Below are 15,169 nucleotides of genomic sequence, written 5' to 3'. Positions count from 1 at the left end.
ATTACAGCTTAACATCCCTTTTCATGTTTTTCAGCCACATAAAAATTTCATCTTCTTTTATTATTTGCAAAGCAGAAGAACATCATTATCTCCATTTTTTAAATAAGGAAATTAAGAAAGAAAACAAAGAATTATCTCATCAGGATTGCATAGGAAGTTGGTGGCAGAGACGTCAAGCAAACTTGGAACTGATGGCAAGACCTATTCACTAATTGACAAATCTTCTGTTCCTCACATAATTTCAGTCCTTCCTTTAGCTTTGTAACATCAGTGAAATTTATTTTCTTTGCACATTATTGAAGATGTTTGTCAAAAGGGGACATGGCTTGAAACCTGTGTTCTATAGCGCAGCAAATTTATTTGCTGGAGGAGCACCACCAGCCCCAAATACTCAAGGCCAAGTTGACTGATCACCTACATTGTAACAGCCTATCAAAAGTGACAGGTATTCACAGTGAGAGCTGCAGCTTATTACAAACAAAAGCCACATGCACTTTTCCTGCTGCTAATTAAAACAAACAACCCAGTACCTTTGTTAGGGAGAGTCAAAAAAAAAGGAGAGGTTTGCAACGTAAATGATCACCATCAGTGTCTAGCAAATCTCTGACAGGTACAAAAGGTAATTTCTTCAGGAATATCCAAATCTGCTGGAAGTAAGTCAAGATCATTTCCTATTGAAAGAGCTGAAAGGTTCCACGAGATAGCAGTATCATTCTCGGCATTAGCTGCAAAGCACTGAACACAAAGGAAGAGCATGACCATGTGAAATGCCATGAGGTTGGTGGTTAGGCTGAGGCACTGGAGTGGAATACAGGCCATTGTGACTGTTCTCCAGGAGACTATTGACTCTTCTCTGGAAAAGACAGGGATTTGAGCTTTATGTCAGACCATGGCTCTACAGATTCTTAAAGCAAATGGTTTATTTGCTGGCCAGATGAGCTCCATTTTGAAACCAACAACAATAAAACTATCTGAAATTCAGTAGGAGATGTGGAGCGTGAACTATCCAAGAACTGGAACACCAATCCCCATCACCAAACAGAGCGGTACACCAATTCTTACAGAACCCCTATTTGAATAAAGATAGCCCTAGCCCAACCAGCCTTAGTCATACCAATCTGTTTATACATTTGTTATCTTAGACCACAGAAAAGAACATTCTAACTCTTAGTAAAATATCAAAGAAAGGAAGATTGTTTTGGAGGACTGTGCTGCCAAGAACACAATAACATCACCATCAGCCCCCCCACGTTTGTTATTGCATTCAGCACAAGTGTTGGATGAACATCTGCACTGTAAAAATTAAGCCCATTAGCTCCTTCAGCTTGTTAGCATATTTTAATACTGTGATCACAGCTTTCTATTTCTATCAAGGTGCTACTAGGTGTCAGACTCAGTATTCACGTAGTGCGTCACTATTATCTCTACCCCCCCAGATCCTTTATGTGTCTTGCTTTCATGAAACTACCACAGTGGTGCTGAACAGAAGGAATGAAGGAGAAAACTGAGAAGGAAGGAAGAAGCTATCAGTGTAGCAATACTGCTGGAAAGATAAGTAGACCTGTGATCTTATCATGTATGGTTGGACAATGCTGTGTTCGATACATCTCTAGCCCCTTGGACTGTATCGTTAAGTTAGAAAAGTCATCTAACACACAAAACGCAATTGATTTAACAACTCACTGTCCTGATCTGTTTTCTGTTAGCTCCTAACAGTAACTCAGTTGGTTCCACTGTCTCATTTATGTCTAAGTAGAATGTGAAATACTGGTTTAGTCTTGATTTTAAGCCTTAACCTGTAATTAAAACAACAGTTGTTTTTAAACAAAGATAGAAATACCAATTTGTATTTTCATAGAAGCTGAGTATAGATATTTCTATATTGCTGGTATTTTACTTAACTCTAACCAGTCTGTATTCACTCCTTAGGTTTGCATACAACATGCATGTATGTAAAACAAAAATAAGCACAAGTCTGCTCTAAGATACACACGTACTCCCACGGTATCTGATGCCTGTGTGCTAACACAGTCACAGGTGACAACTGTGTTTTCTACGTGCAGTAAGCTTTGTGAGTGCATTTGTTTTCTTAAACAGCCAAGACAAATTTAAGCCTGCAAGGTGAATTTGGTTCACCATTAAATATAAAGCTGTCACACAGTCCACAAATCCTGACTAAAAAACCCACAACATCACTCAGAAAAAAACAGTAGACTTGGAGAAATTAAAAATCCCTGTTCCTCACAAAGTAAGTGAAAAGACCCAGGCAAATAGTCTTTCCAGCTGACACGAATTCAGCACCTTCTAGCTCGTGTCCTACATTCAGAATGCCTCAACATGAAAAGTATGTGCTGCATATAGAAGAGCCAACGGTGCCCACACATCTACTGGTTAGTGAAGGGTTGGTGGATCTTCGCTCATTCTCACACTTCTGAAATGAGGCGTTTTCTCTTTAACCCAATTCCTGCCCTTTCTAAATGCTAAATTCTCTCCAGAGGACATAAACCCCATGCTCTCTGTGCAAAGCAGTGCAGCATTCCTCCAAGGAATCAGGTTTACTGGGAAAAGCAGAACTATTTATCTAATTTGCTTTTACCCTTTCACTCAGCATCTGCAGCTGACTAGTGCTAGATTTGATACTGAGCTAGCTGGGCCTTTGATCTGACCCAGGAGAGCTGTTCTTATGTAGTAATTTAACTAGCTGACATTATTCCAACAAAGCCCCATGACTTAAGCCAAACTGGACTTGGTTATCAAAATGGTATATTACATTGTACCAGCCTGGGTTCAGTACAAAAGAACCCAAGCCCATGGATGGTTCCGAGAGACCCATTCTGATGCTTCACCCTTCTGTTTCAATTTGCTATTACAAAAAGTGACAGATAATGAGATTTTCAGAATTAGGGAAAAAGGGGAAAGTAACTGCTAGTTCTTAATTCCCAAACTCTTATGTATTCAGGGAAATGTCTATTAGCATATACTTTAGAGAGGCAGGGACTAAGGCAAAGAAACCTTAAGCCAGTCAATGATAAGCCACCACTGAACAGAGCCACTTGTACATCCCTCTGCTTTTGCACAGGCACGAGAGTTTGCACAGTTGAGCTGAGAACAGAATCAAGGACATGACACCGGCCAAAACAAAGTGGACGTTTCCAAGAGCTCATCGGAACTAGACCAGTCTCCACCCCAGCTTCTATGTGCCTGCACAAACACTTGCACAGGAGCAAGTGAGGGAGCAACCACAACAGGCAACAGTGGCTTGAGCCAGTCTCAAGCACTCGCAAAACTGTGAAGAGCATAAGGGTTTCTCAGGCTTTCCAGTCTGAGAAAAACAGCTACACACTAATGACCAAAGCAACGTGCTTTGGTTAAACACTACATGATATGGAAAAACATCATTTCACTCACAATACAGACAACTATAGAGATCACCGAGAAGCATGGATTTCTTTGAGCATGAGCATGATGCTGTATGTTAATCTACACAGAAACTTCAGATAGAAAAATTTCAGTGTGCATGTCTTCATAGCAGAACTTACAAGCAAACTCACAATTCCCCTTCAGTTGTTATTTTAAAGCAGAAGATGAGCCTGCTTAAGAAAAATTAAGGTGGTTCATTTCATCAGGGAGATGAAGTGGTTTTGGAAATAAATGGTCAGAAACACATCTGCAGAATGAAAAGCAATCAAACATCACAGTCTGCAGCATTCTTAGAGAAGGAAGGTGATCTAGTCTGATTTTATGTCCCTTTCTTGTGAGGATTTTTTAAAACATTTTTTATTAAACCCTCACAAAACATTTTAAACTATAAGAAAATATAAATTATCTTCATACTGCCTAAGCACCTGAACAGCTTCCAGTGCTGTACAGAAGAAATAGTTCCCAATGGCTCCTCCAGGCTTACAGCAGCCAAGTGCAAACAGTACAATGCAGTGCTCCTCCTAATGAGTATTTACCAGCAATAACCAACATGAATTGAATGAATGATGGTGAAAGTTGTGGCTGTAAAATTCACACAGCAGGATTTCAGAACTGCACCTAAAACTTACAGAGATTTAGCTATGCTGTGTCCTAGTGCACAGTACAGTGTGACCCCTGCAAATGAAAATGTAGTGAGGAAGGGCAGCACTGGACAATATTTACTAATGTGGGCTGAAAAGAAAAGTAGCAAAAGTTGCTCAGTTACATTCTATATGATTTCTGATGTCATGTTCAAGCACCTGTTACGTGTGTGTGAAATAAGGTCTGAAAACAATTGTCTCACAGTTTATTCTCTTCCTCTGTCCAAGGGGAGGATCTTGCCTGTGGTATGAGACTGCACCGTGGTTTTCATACTTGAGTTTTACGCCTGTATTGATGAAATGTTTATGCTACTGTGCACTTCTGGTAGAGAAACGGTGTGTACAAAGGGTGCCCTCAGAGTCTGTGGGAGGTCATTTCCCTGCCTCACATGGGTCCAGGAAGAGCTCTGGTGTCTTGAGGGGGCCAAGTATAGCTGTAAGATACAAAGTCCCATTGTGCCTGGTAGTACTGCTCTGAGATTTCCAACCTGAAGATTAATCACTTTCTAAGATACATAAAAATCAGTCTTTGAATGAAGATTTTATTACACAGCACACTTGGAGCACTTCAAATTCCCTTCTGCATCTGTAAGAAATCAGTAGCCAAAAAAGGGAACAGGAGCAAGCGCACGGATTACCCAACATAATCATAGTGAGCAGTAACGTTTAGTATTGGATGAAGTTTCCTGGAAGTTAGCAGGAATTGAAGGAAGGATGAATGAAAAGTGTATGAAGAGCAAACACAAACAGATGTAAGGAACATTTTTTCTAGATCTTGATTACATGTGATACAACTGACTTACATACTTTGAGAATTCATAAAATAGCATTTCAGAGCTACTGAGATTCCCACATTTTCATCTGCACAGTATTGTGAGTTTTTCTTTCTTTTCTCATTAACCGTAAATATATGATTAATGTTCAGCTGGAGACTTTGTGAAATGGAAATTCCTTACCAGGAGCCAAGTTCAGCCCTGTTTGTAAGCAGATGCAAATACCTAATTTTGTACCAGCACATTTCATGGTTGTTATTGGCCACATACATGTGTCTGGCTTGTCCATGTCACTCATAGCATAAGGCTCCAGAGGAAGAATAGGTAAACTCTAGCATTACTGAATTCCATTGCAGTGTTGTTAGAGCATTCATGGGACCAGGATTCCATTTCATTTATTAAAAGCCAGGGAATAAAGTATTTTTTAAAATATGTACAAAATATTAAGAAAAAAATATACAAAAGTCACTTTAATGTTTTGTTTCTTTTTCAAATTTTCAAGATCATGTTAATTGCTAACATTCCATAATGTGCTTTAAAAAAATGCAAAGATTAAATTATTTCAAAACAAAGCACAGAACCTGATTATAGCACTTCAAGAAATGACTCCACTATAGGCTGAAAGCCAACTGGATTTTCTAAATAAAAACAGCTATCTAGTATTTAGTTACATATACACAGAACTAAAATCCAGTGTGCTATGGTTTATTCTGTAATCTGAACCCCAGAGAACTTCCTGCGTTTTAAATAAGTTAGCATATGTATCAAATCGAGTTTTTGTTAAAACTCCACTGGTCAAAAAATACTTATCGCTCCATCTACAGTAGAAACTTCCTTTTCATTAATTGTGCTTAGTGACAGAGAAGGGACAAGTAACAGCATGAGAGATCACTAAATAGCACAAGATCTGCCCTAGGCTATAGGTCTCACCTGGTTACCACAGCTTCTCCTTTCCAAAGGCAGCCTCATGTGAACTCAACAGCCGGGGACATAGGGAGCCCCGGGTAGGGAAACAGGTGAATCCTTCTGAACAAGTGGCCAAATAAAGAAAACATAAGCCAGTAAGTAAGTATTTTCCAGCATATACTGTGACTAAAGCAACTGATAAATACAGGTGACTGCGTAGTTTTTTAAAGCGTGTGCTTTATGGCCAGATGATGACTCTCCCAATCCACCCCCTCCCGCGATCTATACTCCCAGCTAAATCACCCCAGAGTCCCTGGGCAGATGCAGCTGAAATCAATACTGTCGTTACAACATCCCTCTCCTTTCCCCCCTCAAAGCCCCATAATAGCCAAGTTTCAGCTAAGCTCGGTATTGACCGGCTCCCAGCACCGCCGGGCAGGATCAGCCCGGATCGCTATCTGGTGAGAGGGGAGCACGTCCTGACTTTCCCCAGTCACTTAAGCCGGCGTCTCACTGCTTGTCCTTAGAGACCACAGCTCCACTCAGGCAGAGAGCGTCTAGACAGTATTCATGATCCATCTGTCTGGCACAGCCAGGCTGATGACAAACTCTATTAGAGCCGAAACAATTTTTTTTTTTCTGCTCTTCCCTCCTCCCATCTCCCTTTTCCTCCGAGAAGCAGTAATCTGACACTGAAAATTACTATCATTGTTGCAATGCTCAAAATAGCAGTGCCAGACTCATTAACATCAACGCTAGACTGCTAAATATTTAAAGAAATGGATAAATTTCACCTGAAGTGGGACAGCCCGGCACACATGAAAGCAGAAGCACAATCAAAATGTAAATCTAAGCGGTTGTTTTTATCTGCACAAATTCGGTGTCACAGTCAGAGGGGGATGCCAAAGGTCTCTTTAAACAAAATATTTTCCTTTGATTGAGCTTTTTGTTTTTAAAACAGAATCATTCTCCAACCCCCTGCAGATCCCTACAAAGCTCAGAGCTGACAGCAGTAGGTGGGGGTGGTGAAAGGGAGAGCTATATATTTGATTTGTTTGGGTTTTTTTACCTTGCAGAGGAAAATGAACTCCTACAGCAAACTCTTCTATGCCAAAACAGCCATGACACATCACCTCCATCAATGCTGACAGCTTGAAATTTGATGTAGACATAATTTGCACATGACAAGAAGGATTTGTTCTCACTTATTTTATTCTTCTGCAAATTCTCAAGCATGTCAATATTTGTGTTTGAAATGCCCACAAACACATACATATCACAGAAAAGTCAACTACCTGTAATGTTTTCCACCAAACAATTAAAAAACCTAAAATCTCCACCACCGCAACCCTTCTCAGTAAGACATAACTTGGACGCTGCAGTCTGCAGACAACAGACTACACTTCCCATTTCAAAATCTAATTTACTTTTAGCAGGACAAGGCAGGCTGATCGTTTGTTGTGAAACAAAGGGAAATGCTCAAACAAATGAACTGTGTCCTTCTAGAGGCAGGCACATTGTTCTTTGGAGTCCAAATTCTCCAGGTCACATGAAGTGGCAAGCTGCTACCAAGGCCAAGTCTGCAATGTTTAAAATCCTACTCTTTACTTTATTTTTCTTATCACAGCTTTGTGCTGCTAAATACACCTGTGACCTCCAAGTAGTCTTAAAAGAACAGTCATCTCCATTATCTCAATCAATAAGTCTTTACAGCTGATGAAAACAAAAACAAGTAGCCCTACTGAAAGCTGACGTGGGCTATGCAAAAGGCAACCTGCAGGGAGAGATGCAGTAGCACTGGGGTGTCCTCACCGAGGACGGGAGGTGTGCTTCAACATGCATCATCAAATCTGCATCCCAGTGTAAACCAAGCAAACTGTTACTTTAACATGTTCAACTTCAATGCCTTAGCATGTATTTTGACCAAGTTGCTGGACTGCAGCTTGTGTCATCTAAAATCAGACTCTAACACACCTTGGATTTTCCCAGCTGCCCTCCTATTTCTCTGTGCTACACAGAGTGAATTGCCCACGCAGCAGCACAAGGCAGACCTACCTATAAGTCAGCAAAGGAAAATTAATATAACCAAAGGGCTGCAGAGATACACATTTTGTTTTCCTTCACACACGTGAGACACTGAGTTCAGTAGCAACATTTTTACAAAGACATGTAATGATAGCGCAAGGGGGAATGGCCTGAAAGGGAATAGGTTTAGATCAGGTAGTAGGAAGAAATCTTTTACTGTGAGAGTGGTAAGACACTGGAAAAGGTTGCCGTGAGCAACTGTGGGTGCCTCATCCATAGGAGCGTTCAAGGCCAGGTTGGATGGGGCTTTAAAGCAACCTGTTCCAGTGGAAGGTGTCCCTGCCCACAGCAGGGGGATTGGAACTAGATGATCTTCAGGGTCCCTTCCAACCCCAACCATTCTATGATTTAAAAGACTGAATTAACAATTAGCACACTGGAGCCATATAAGAATGGCAAGGAGAGAGGAACACCAGATCTGGGAGATGTGAACTCCACCAACATAGGAATATCTGTGTTAAGGAAGGATCTCTTATAATCACGAGATCCAGGGAGCAGGTCACCCACAAAAAAAAAATCTTTCTATGCCATTGCCCATGGAACTTAACTACACTGAATGAGAAGCTCCAACAAGACATTCTGAGTTTGGCTGCTGGCAAGAACACAAATGAGAAATGCTTCAGCAGCTGGGGAATATGGGCTACCACTATTATGGCACATACTGCTTAAATAAACTAAGGTAGAACTTGCGTATGAAAATTTATTTATTTAGACATTGTTTGGGGGCAGTCTGTGTATAACTCTGAAATGAGATTAATATTTTTTCCATCACAGAAGGATAGAAGGTTTGAATACAGCATGAGAAAGGCATTCTTTAAACAAACAGCAGAGGGGAAGGCATACTGTTGTAGTGACAATGTGCTGTAGGTAAAGATAAGGACAGTCCCAGGGAGAAACAGGACACCATGCTTGAATGTAGACCAGCACAAACTAATAAGTGGCTCCTTTCAACACTTTCCTTCCCATTCATCAACTGCACACAAACAAGAAGATGCAAGAACAGAGCTGATATGCAACGCTGACCAGAAAGAAATACCTGGTTTAAGATTCCTCAAGTGATTTTTTTTTTTTAATAGGCATTTTCTTCTTATTGAGCTGTATTACTGTCTTGTTACTAATTAGAGGGCAATGAATGTATGTACTTCTGTGTTGAAAGGCAGCTTGCTCAGCTGGGACATTTCAAGAGCATACACTCTGGTGTACTCTGGTAGGGATCCCTATTAAAATCATTGAGCAAAAGCAAGCACACATTTCTTAATTCAATGTGTCATCCCTCTAAGGCCTGGGGACCTCACTTCAGCAAGTACTCTAAAAACATTTTTTCAAAGCTGGAATAAGCCAACACAACTAACTGACATGTCCATAACAGTGTTGTTTCCTATTACCAACTGGCACTGATTTCCACCATGTAGTAGTCTGTTTAATGGACAGAACATGATAAATACAATTTAAATACAGTTTATGGTTGTATTACTTTTCTGTCTGTCTCTGATATTTTTTTTCTAAAGCCAAGGTTATGGGCAAACATGTGACCTTTTGGTTTGGACACATCACCAAAGCCTATGTCTTGTCCTCGGACTCGGGAGAGAGTTCCACTCAAAACCAAACAAATTAAAAAAAAAAAAAAAAAAATAGCCTAAAAGAACATAAGGTCATTATTATTTCAAAGCCACTGAAATCACTGCAGAGGTACCAAAGTAATACAAAGCACAAGATTTAAACGATTTAGAGTATAGCACTTAGGAACATGTTCACTTAGAGGTTAGAGGGTAGAAGAGGACAGGTGTATAACCAACACCTGACTTCATCCTCTGTCCTGCTTATAGCCCCATTCATTAATCACAAAAATTACAGTTACATGCTGCTCATAATTGCTATTACTAATAAAATCATAACAAAACAGATAATCCTAAGACATAGTCACAATCAGAAGTTAAATAGAATACTGAGGGATGTCAGTATGGGCAGAACCAAACCATTTGGAAAGCAGAAGTAACATAACATGACTTCTATTGTACCTGTATCTCAGCAACCTTATCGGAAATTTTATCCCCCATCCAGAAAGCTGAATTGTGATTTAAAAATAAATTATTGCAGAACAAACAAAAGCAAAAGCAGAGTTTGATATCAGTGTACATCACTGAGGGCAAAGCACTAAGAAAGCAATTCTAGTGATAAACTCTGGCACTATGTGTGCAATGTTTATGCACCAAAGAATAGCAACTAAAGCTACTTTAAATACATACCTACGAAGGTCAGTAACCTACCAAATGATGCTGATCTCAGCACCAATAAACCTAATAGGAATGATGAATAGAAAGATTATAATTTTCTTGATAGTCTTATTAGCATATAAAGACTCTTACACAGAGCATAGAATATTTTGTAGAATCTAGGAAAACAAATATTTAATTACACTTTCTCAGAGGCCCCATATGATCCATATGATTATAACCTCAATGTCCGTAGGACAAACTCCCTTTGAATAACTACAAATGTCCATGTTTAGAATCCTGGGGAAAATGTGTCACACATCCCTTCTAGTTTAGAGAAAAGTAGTATTTACTTCCTCTGTCTCATACTCCCTTGATCTCATACTGCAGACCAAGTTTCCAAAAAGACTGATTTCTGAGGTAAACAGACATATCTGACATACGTACATGGATGCACACAAGGAGCCAATACTCACAGCTAAAGATGCCTGGAGGTGGATGCTCTGTTACAAGCAGGCAGTTCTCTTCATCACTGTTATCCCCACAGTCATTCTGTTGGTTACAAATCAGTGAACCAAGATACAAGCATTTACCACTGGCGCAGGTGAATTTGCACTCTGAAAGGCAAAAAAGAAACCAAATCAAAAATTTGTGAGAAAATTGATGCCTACCCTTCTTCAGGGCTAAAATGACAATATATTTCAAGTAGATGCTGTAATGGTGGATGGCTCTTTGGCATTTCAACACCAAAACAAACAATATTGTACTTACAGCATTGCGCGTATAAATATATATGTGACACATTCCTGATCACCAGAATGAAACCACTAGAAAACCAGATTTGCCATCTGGGAAAATTCACCTTTTTTAATAATAAGCAGTATGTTGTGCAGTTCATGTTGATTATAGCTCACTTCGGACAAAGACCACGTTCTCATACATGTTTGTGTGGCACCTTGCATATTTGGGGCAAGACAGCACTATTAATAAAAATAATAATTGTACCACATTAAAAAAAGTCTTGCATCAGCTGTAAGGCAACAGAATAGTTTGTAACCAGGAACAATCCTGTCCAGACACAGACAATTATTCTTTAACTACCTTCCCAAAGCCAATTTGTCAGTCTCCCACCTAATTACAATCAGGCAGTTGGTGTCTGCACATCAAAATCCCACATGCTAGTGTTCTCTAAAAGTTAATAAACTTCTAAAACTCCTATAAGGTGTCTGAATGCTAAATGCAGGCATGCTGTAGTTTTTACATTTTGTTTTTACCAAAAAAAAAGAGAACAGTTTCCCCTAAATATGATTCTGTCATGAGAACAATGCCTATGAGACCAAGTATACTTTATAGCAAGTACTGGAGATGTAATTATGGAATGTTCACAAAAATATACACACAATTATAAAAAGCTTTCTCACTAGGCTTGTTACAAAGTTAAATACACTACACATATAGAACAGAGAACACATTATATCTAGACAAATTAAAATTTAATGATTACACTACCAGCATGTTGACAAATTCTGGTGATTGTCATTCACAAGCAGAGGCAAACCAGACGGAATTAGAAACACTCACAAGTAGTTTATTAAAGGAGTGCCATTTCCCTGAACCCTGGGCTTCCCTAAGGCTGCAGTATGGGTTAGCTGATTCTGCTTCTGAGAGATGATTTCTGATCCTTCCCAGCAAAGAGACAGAATTTGTTCATCTTCAACAGTATCAGCAAAAGACTTTGCTTTAATCTCAGCTTACTCTGAACTGAGACAACAGGACCTCCAATTCTAAAAAGTCCCTAAATCAGTTACCGAGGTGGGACTCTTACTCTCGTGTGTTTGTTGTGTAAAGCAAGAGTGGTAATAGCAAAGAAGAGGAAAAAGAAATTGAGAAAGGGAGCAAATTAATTTTCATTTTTCATTTGCTTTATAGATAAAGCAATTTGCAGACTTCACTCCAAACACTTTCCAAGAGTATTAATGATATTTTGGTACACGTACCAGCAAGAACCTGCTGCAACAAAAATTTGTATGCATCAATATGTGTAACATATAAAATGTTACTTAGGAATATAGACAGAAGGCATGATATGCAAGGAGAACAAGTATTTCCTGTGGGGAAAAAAATGGGATCTATTTCACTTGGTAAAAGTGCACTTATAAAATTAGTATTTGCCTAAATGAGGTCCTGAAGTTTAGGCTTTTTCAGTCCAACCCTGCAGTCCCTGACCTATTAAAATTGTAGAATAAAATACTGTACAAACAAATTATTCTGTTTGTTACCCTGTCCTTCTCTGCTACAACAAAGAACTGAAGAGGCATTGAAGGACTTAGATTTTTTTTTTGAGTATAGACTATTAAAAAAATCATAACCAAATGAAGTAAGCCTTTGAAACCCCTGGAATTGAAAAGGTCATTAACAATTACTTTTGGAAAGGAGGCTCAGTATTAGCAATCTGATAATTACAGTGCTTTAGGACTCTCTCCGCAATTTCATGAAGAAATTGGAACAAGAAATGAACAAAGCTGTCTTAGAAGTTGCCTTGGCAGGACTCAAACTTTCCAGATATCTTAAATGAAGACTATAACACAGCATTAAATTAGAGTGGTAAAGAACATAATGCTTCTATATTAGAAAGAATCAATCACCATATTGCTTCCAGTTAGAATATGTGGCATGCTACATTGGCTAACCATTTACTGCTCTCCTGTGCCTTTGTGTTGAGTCCTAATGTAATGCTTTCCATGCTTTCCTCATGGCTGATATGAAATGCTCAAGCAAGATGTCAAGTCAAAAGCAGTTAAAGATAAGAACCAGATTATTCCTAGACAGAGCATTACACTTTTTGTAGCTGTATTAAAGTTCTGGGGTTTAACTAACATTATCATAAGGTGACTAACCAGAAGAAAGAATTTTTGATTTAAGGCGTGGGGGTTTTTTGTCATAGGTAACAGACCACATTGAAATTTGGAATCAAAAAGAAGACTCAATCAACTTTTCTTGTAAAATACTATGGCTACTTCCTCATTCCCTCACACACATGAAAATTGCCATTGTGAAGGCGCATTAAAAAAAAGTCATCAGCCCTCTTGTCCCCTTTTTGATGTGCCCACATTAACTGGAAGGTTGCTCAAAATACCACAGGAATTCTGTGTTGATTTGAAAATGGGACGTGTTGTCAAAAATCATGTTGCCTTCTGGTCTCCCACCAAATCTATTTGCCAAGGAAGCAGTCATCCTCTACTGGGCCTGGCTGGGATAGAGTTAAGTTCCTTCACAAGAGACTCTGTGGTGGCTCTTTGGATTTATGGTCCAAATAGCCAGTGCTGGACAGTGCTGTAGGACAGTGTTGATGTCACACCAATGTTTTGGCTAATGCTGAGCAGTGCCTGCATAGCGTTGAGGCTTCTTCTTTTTCTCACACGTGCATGTGCAAAAGTAAGGTCTAAATCTAACAAAATGTAATATCAAATGGAGGATACAAAATTGCAAAACTTAGTCCGCATAATTCACATTCTGGTGAAGTCTCAGGGAAATACTTGAAGGAAAAATGGATTGTAGGAACAGAATAAATTAATTAAACAGATTATTTAATGAATGTACAGATACTTCTGAACATAGAATATACTTAGGATCTGGTATTTGCAACTTGTGAACAAAAATTCAGTACTTTAATTAGTTTGCTTAGTGAATGCATTTAAACGGTGTGTGCTTTTACTAAAACTAGCAAAGAACCCTTCCTTGTAAAGCAAGATGGATCAAAGTCAGGTTGACAGGGGTAGTAGAAAGCAAATATTAGAGTATTGTGAAACTGAAACAAACCTGCAGAGGTCTGTACCAAAATACAAGCAGTGACCTCAAAACACACTGGCCAGGGAATCCAGACCAGTCCAGACTAGATCAATAAGTCTAATGACACACCAGAGAGCCCTTTTCAGTACAAAGTCTTGTACTTGGCCTGTCTAGACAAGACAGGAGGAAAAGATCCTGTTCTGAAAACAAGCCAGCATGATCCTTCTTTCATGAATAATGTTCCAAAGCTAGACAGTTTCCCTTTCCATTTTCAAGTGGCAATTAGTGAAACATCAGTGGGTTGGTCAGCAAGGCTCTGACTAGAGCTAAACCTGAAGCAAGATGACAGCTACTGGAGGTTGAAAAATATCAACCCTTCTTATAATTATGTTTTACTATGTTCATAATTATGTCTGGAGCATAATTTTAAAAACTATCTTTATGATACAGTGGTTCTTCAACATAAAATTTTAATGAACATACTTCCAGGTAGAACTTGACTGTCTTGAAAAAAAAGGAATACTAAGAATACTGTTATGAACATTTCCCATTTTTAGAAACTGAGTGCTAGTAGTACAAATAAGTATATTGCACACATGTTCAAGGTAGATGCTTCTATGCATAAAACTCTCTACAATTAATACCAATTAATATACAACTGCATTTCAAATAGTTTCAAATAGTGAATTGAAGGTTATGTTTCTGTTGCTACAGCAAAGTATGGATTTGCCTCATGATACAAAAAACCTACCCTGATCAGATTTTTTGCTGTTAAATGCAAGATCTGATGTATTGGGTAGGCTTATTTTATACTTTCTCTGCCTAGCCAACACGATAATTTTATCCTTGCATTCAACTTAATTCTTTTAGACTTCATTTACACCTGACTTCATCCATATGAACAGCATTCCCATTGTTTTGTCATCCCACTTACCGTAGGGCATTTTTAATTATAGCTAAGTGCTGTTTGTTCTTCTAATGTAAGCCCATCCACAGGCCAAGGAAAAAAAGCAACGAAGTGTCATATTGAAAAAATATGGTGGTTTAGGCCACTGTTATGATGCATGTCACAGCTACTTATTTAACAGGTCTGAGATGATTATCTGACCCAGGGGCAGAATTGTCTTCCATCCATTCAAATAAAAAATAAAAACCCATATACGCAGCCAGTGATTTCAAACTGTTGTGACTAGACTGCAGTAACATGGTCCAAATGCACAAAATGAAATCCTAAGTGATGTCTGGGACTTAACTGGAGCGAAAAGGCACTCTCCCAAAATCCAACAGACTGGCAGCTGCCCGGGCAGCTCAGCCAGCAGAGGGTGATCAAATACCCTACTGA

The 15,169-nt window shown here is 39.0% G+C and overlaps 1 protein-coding gene across 2 annotated transcripts in view; it reads right to left on the bottom strand.

The window, feature by feature from the left end:
• LDLRAD4 (low density lipoprotein receptor class A domain containing 4) overlaps positions 1-15,169 on the bottom strand; it is a 279,350-nt gene that overhangs the window by 137,592 nt on the left and 126,589 nt on the right. For both annotated transcript variants that reach the window (XM_042032084.1, XM_042032074.1), the window contains one exon: positions 10,515-10,655. In XM_042032084.1, the coding sequence (XP_041888018.1) occupies positions 10,515-10,655 (141 nt within the window). The remainder of the gene's footprint in view (positions 1-10,514; positions 10,656-15,169) is intronic.

Source organism: Corvus kubaryi, unplaced genomic scaffold (genome assembly GCF_017639235.1).
Source record: "Corvus kubaryi isolate FWS band 111438036 unplaced genomic scaffold, C.kubaryi_AGA036_p1.0 132, whole genome shotgun sequence".
Taxonomy (NCBI): Eukaryota; Metazoa; Chordata; class Aves; order Passeriformes; family Corvidae; genus Corvus; species Corvus kubaryi.
This window is presented reverse-complemented; position numbering and strand designations above follow the sequence as displayed.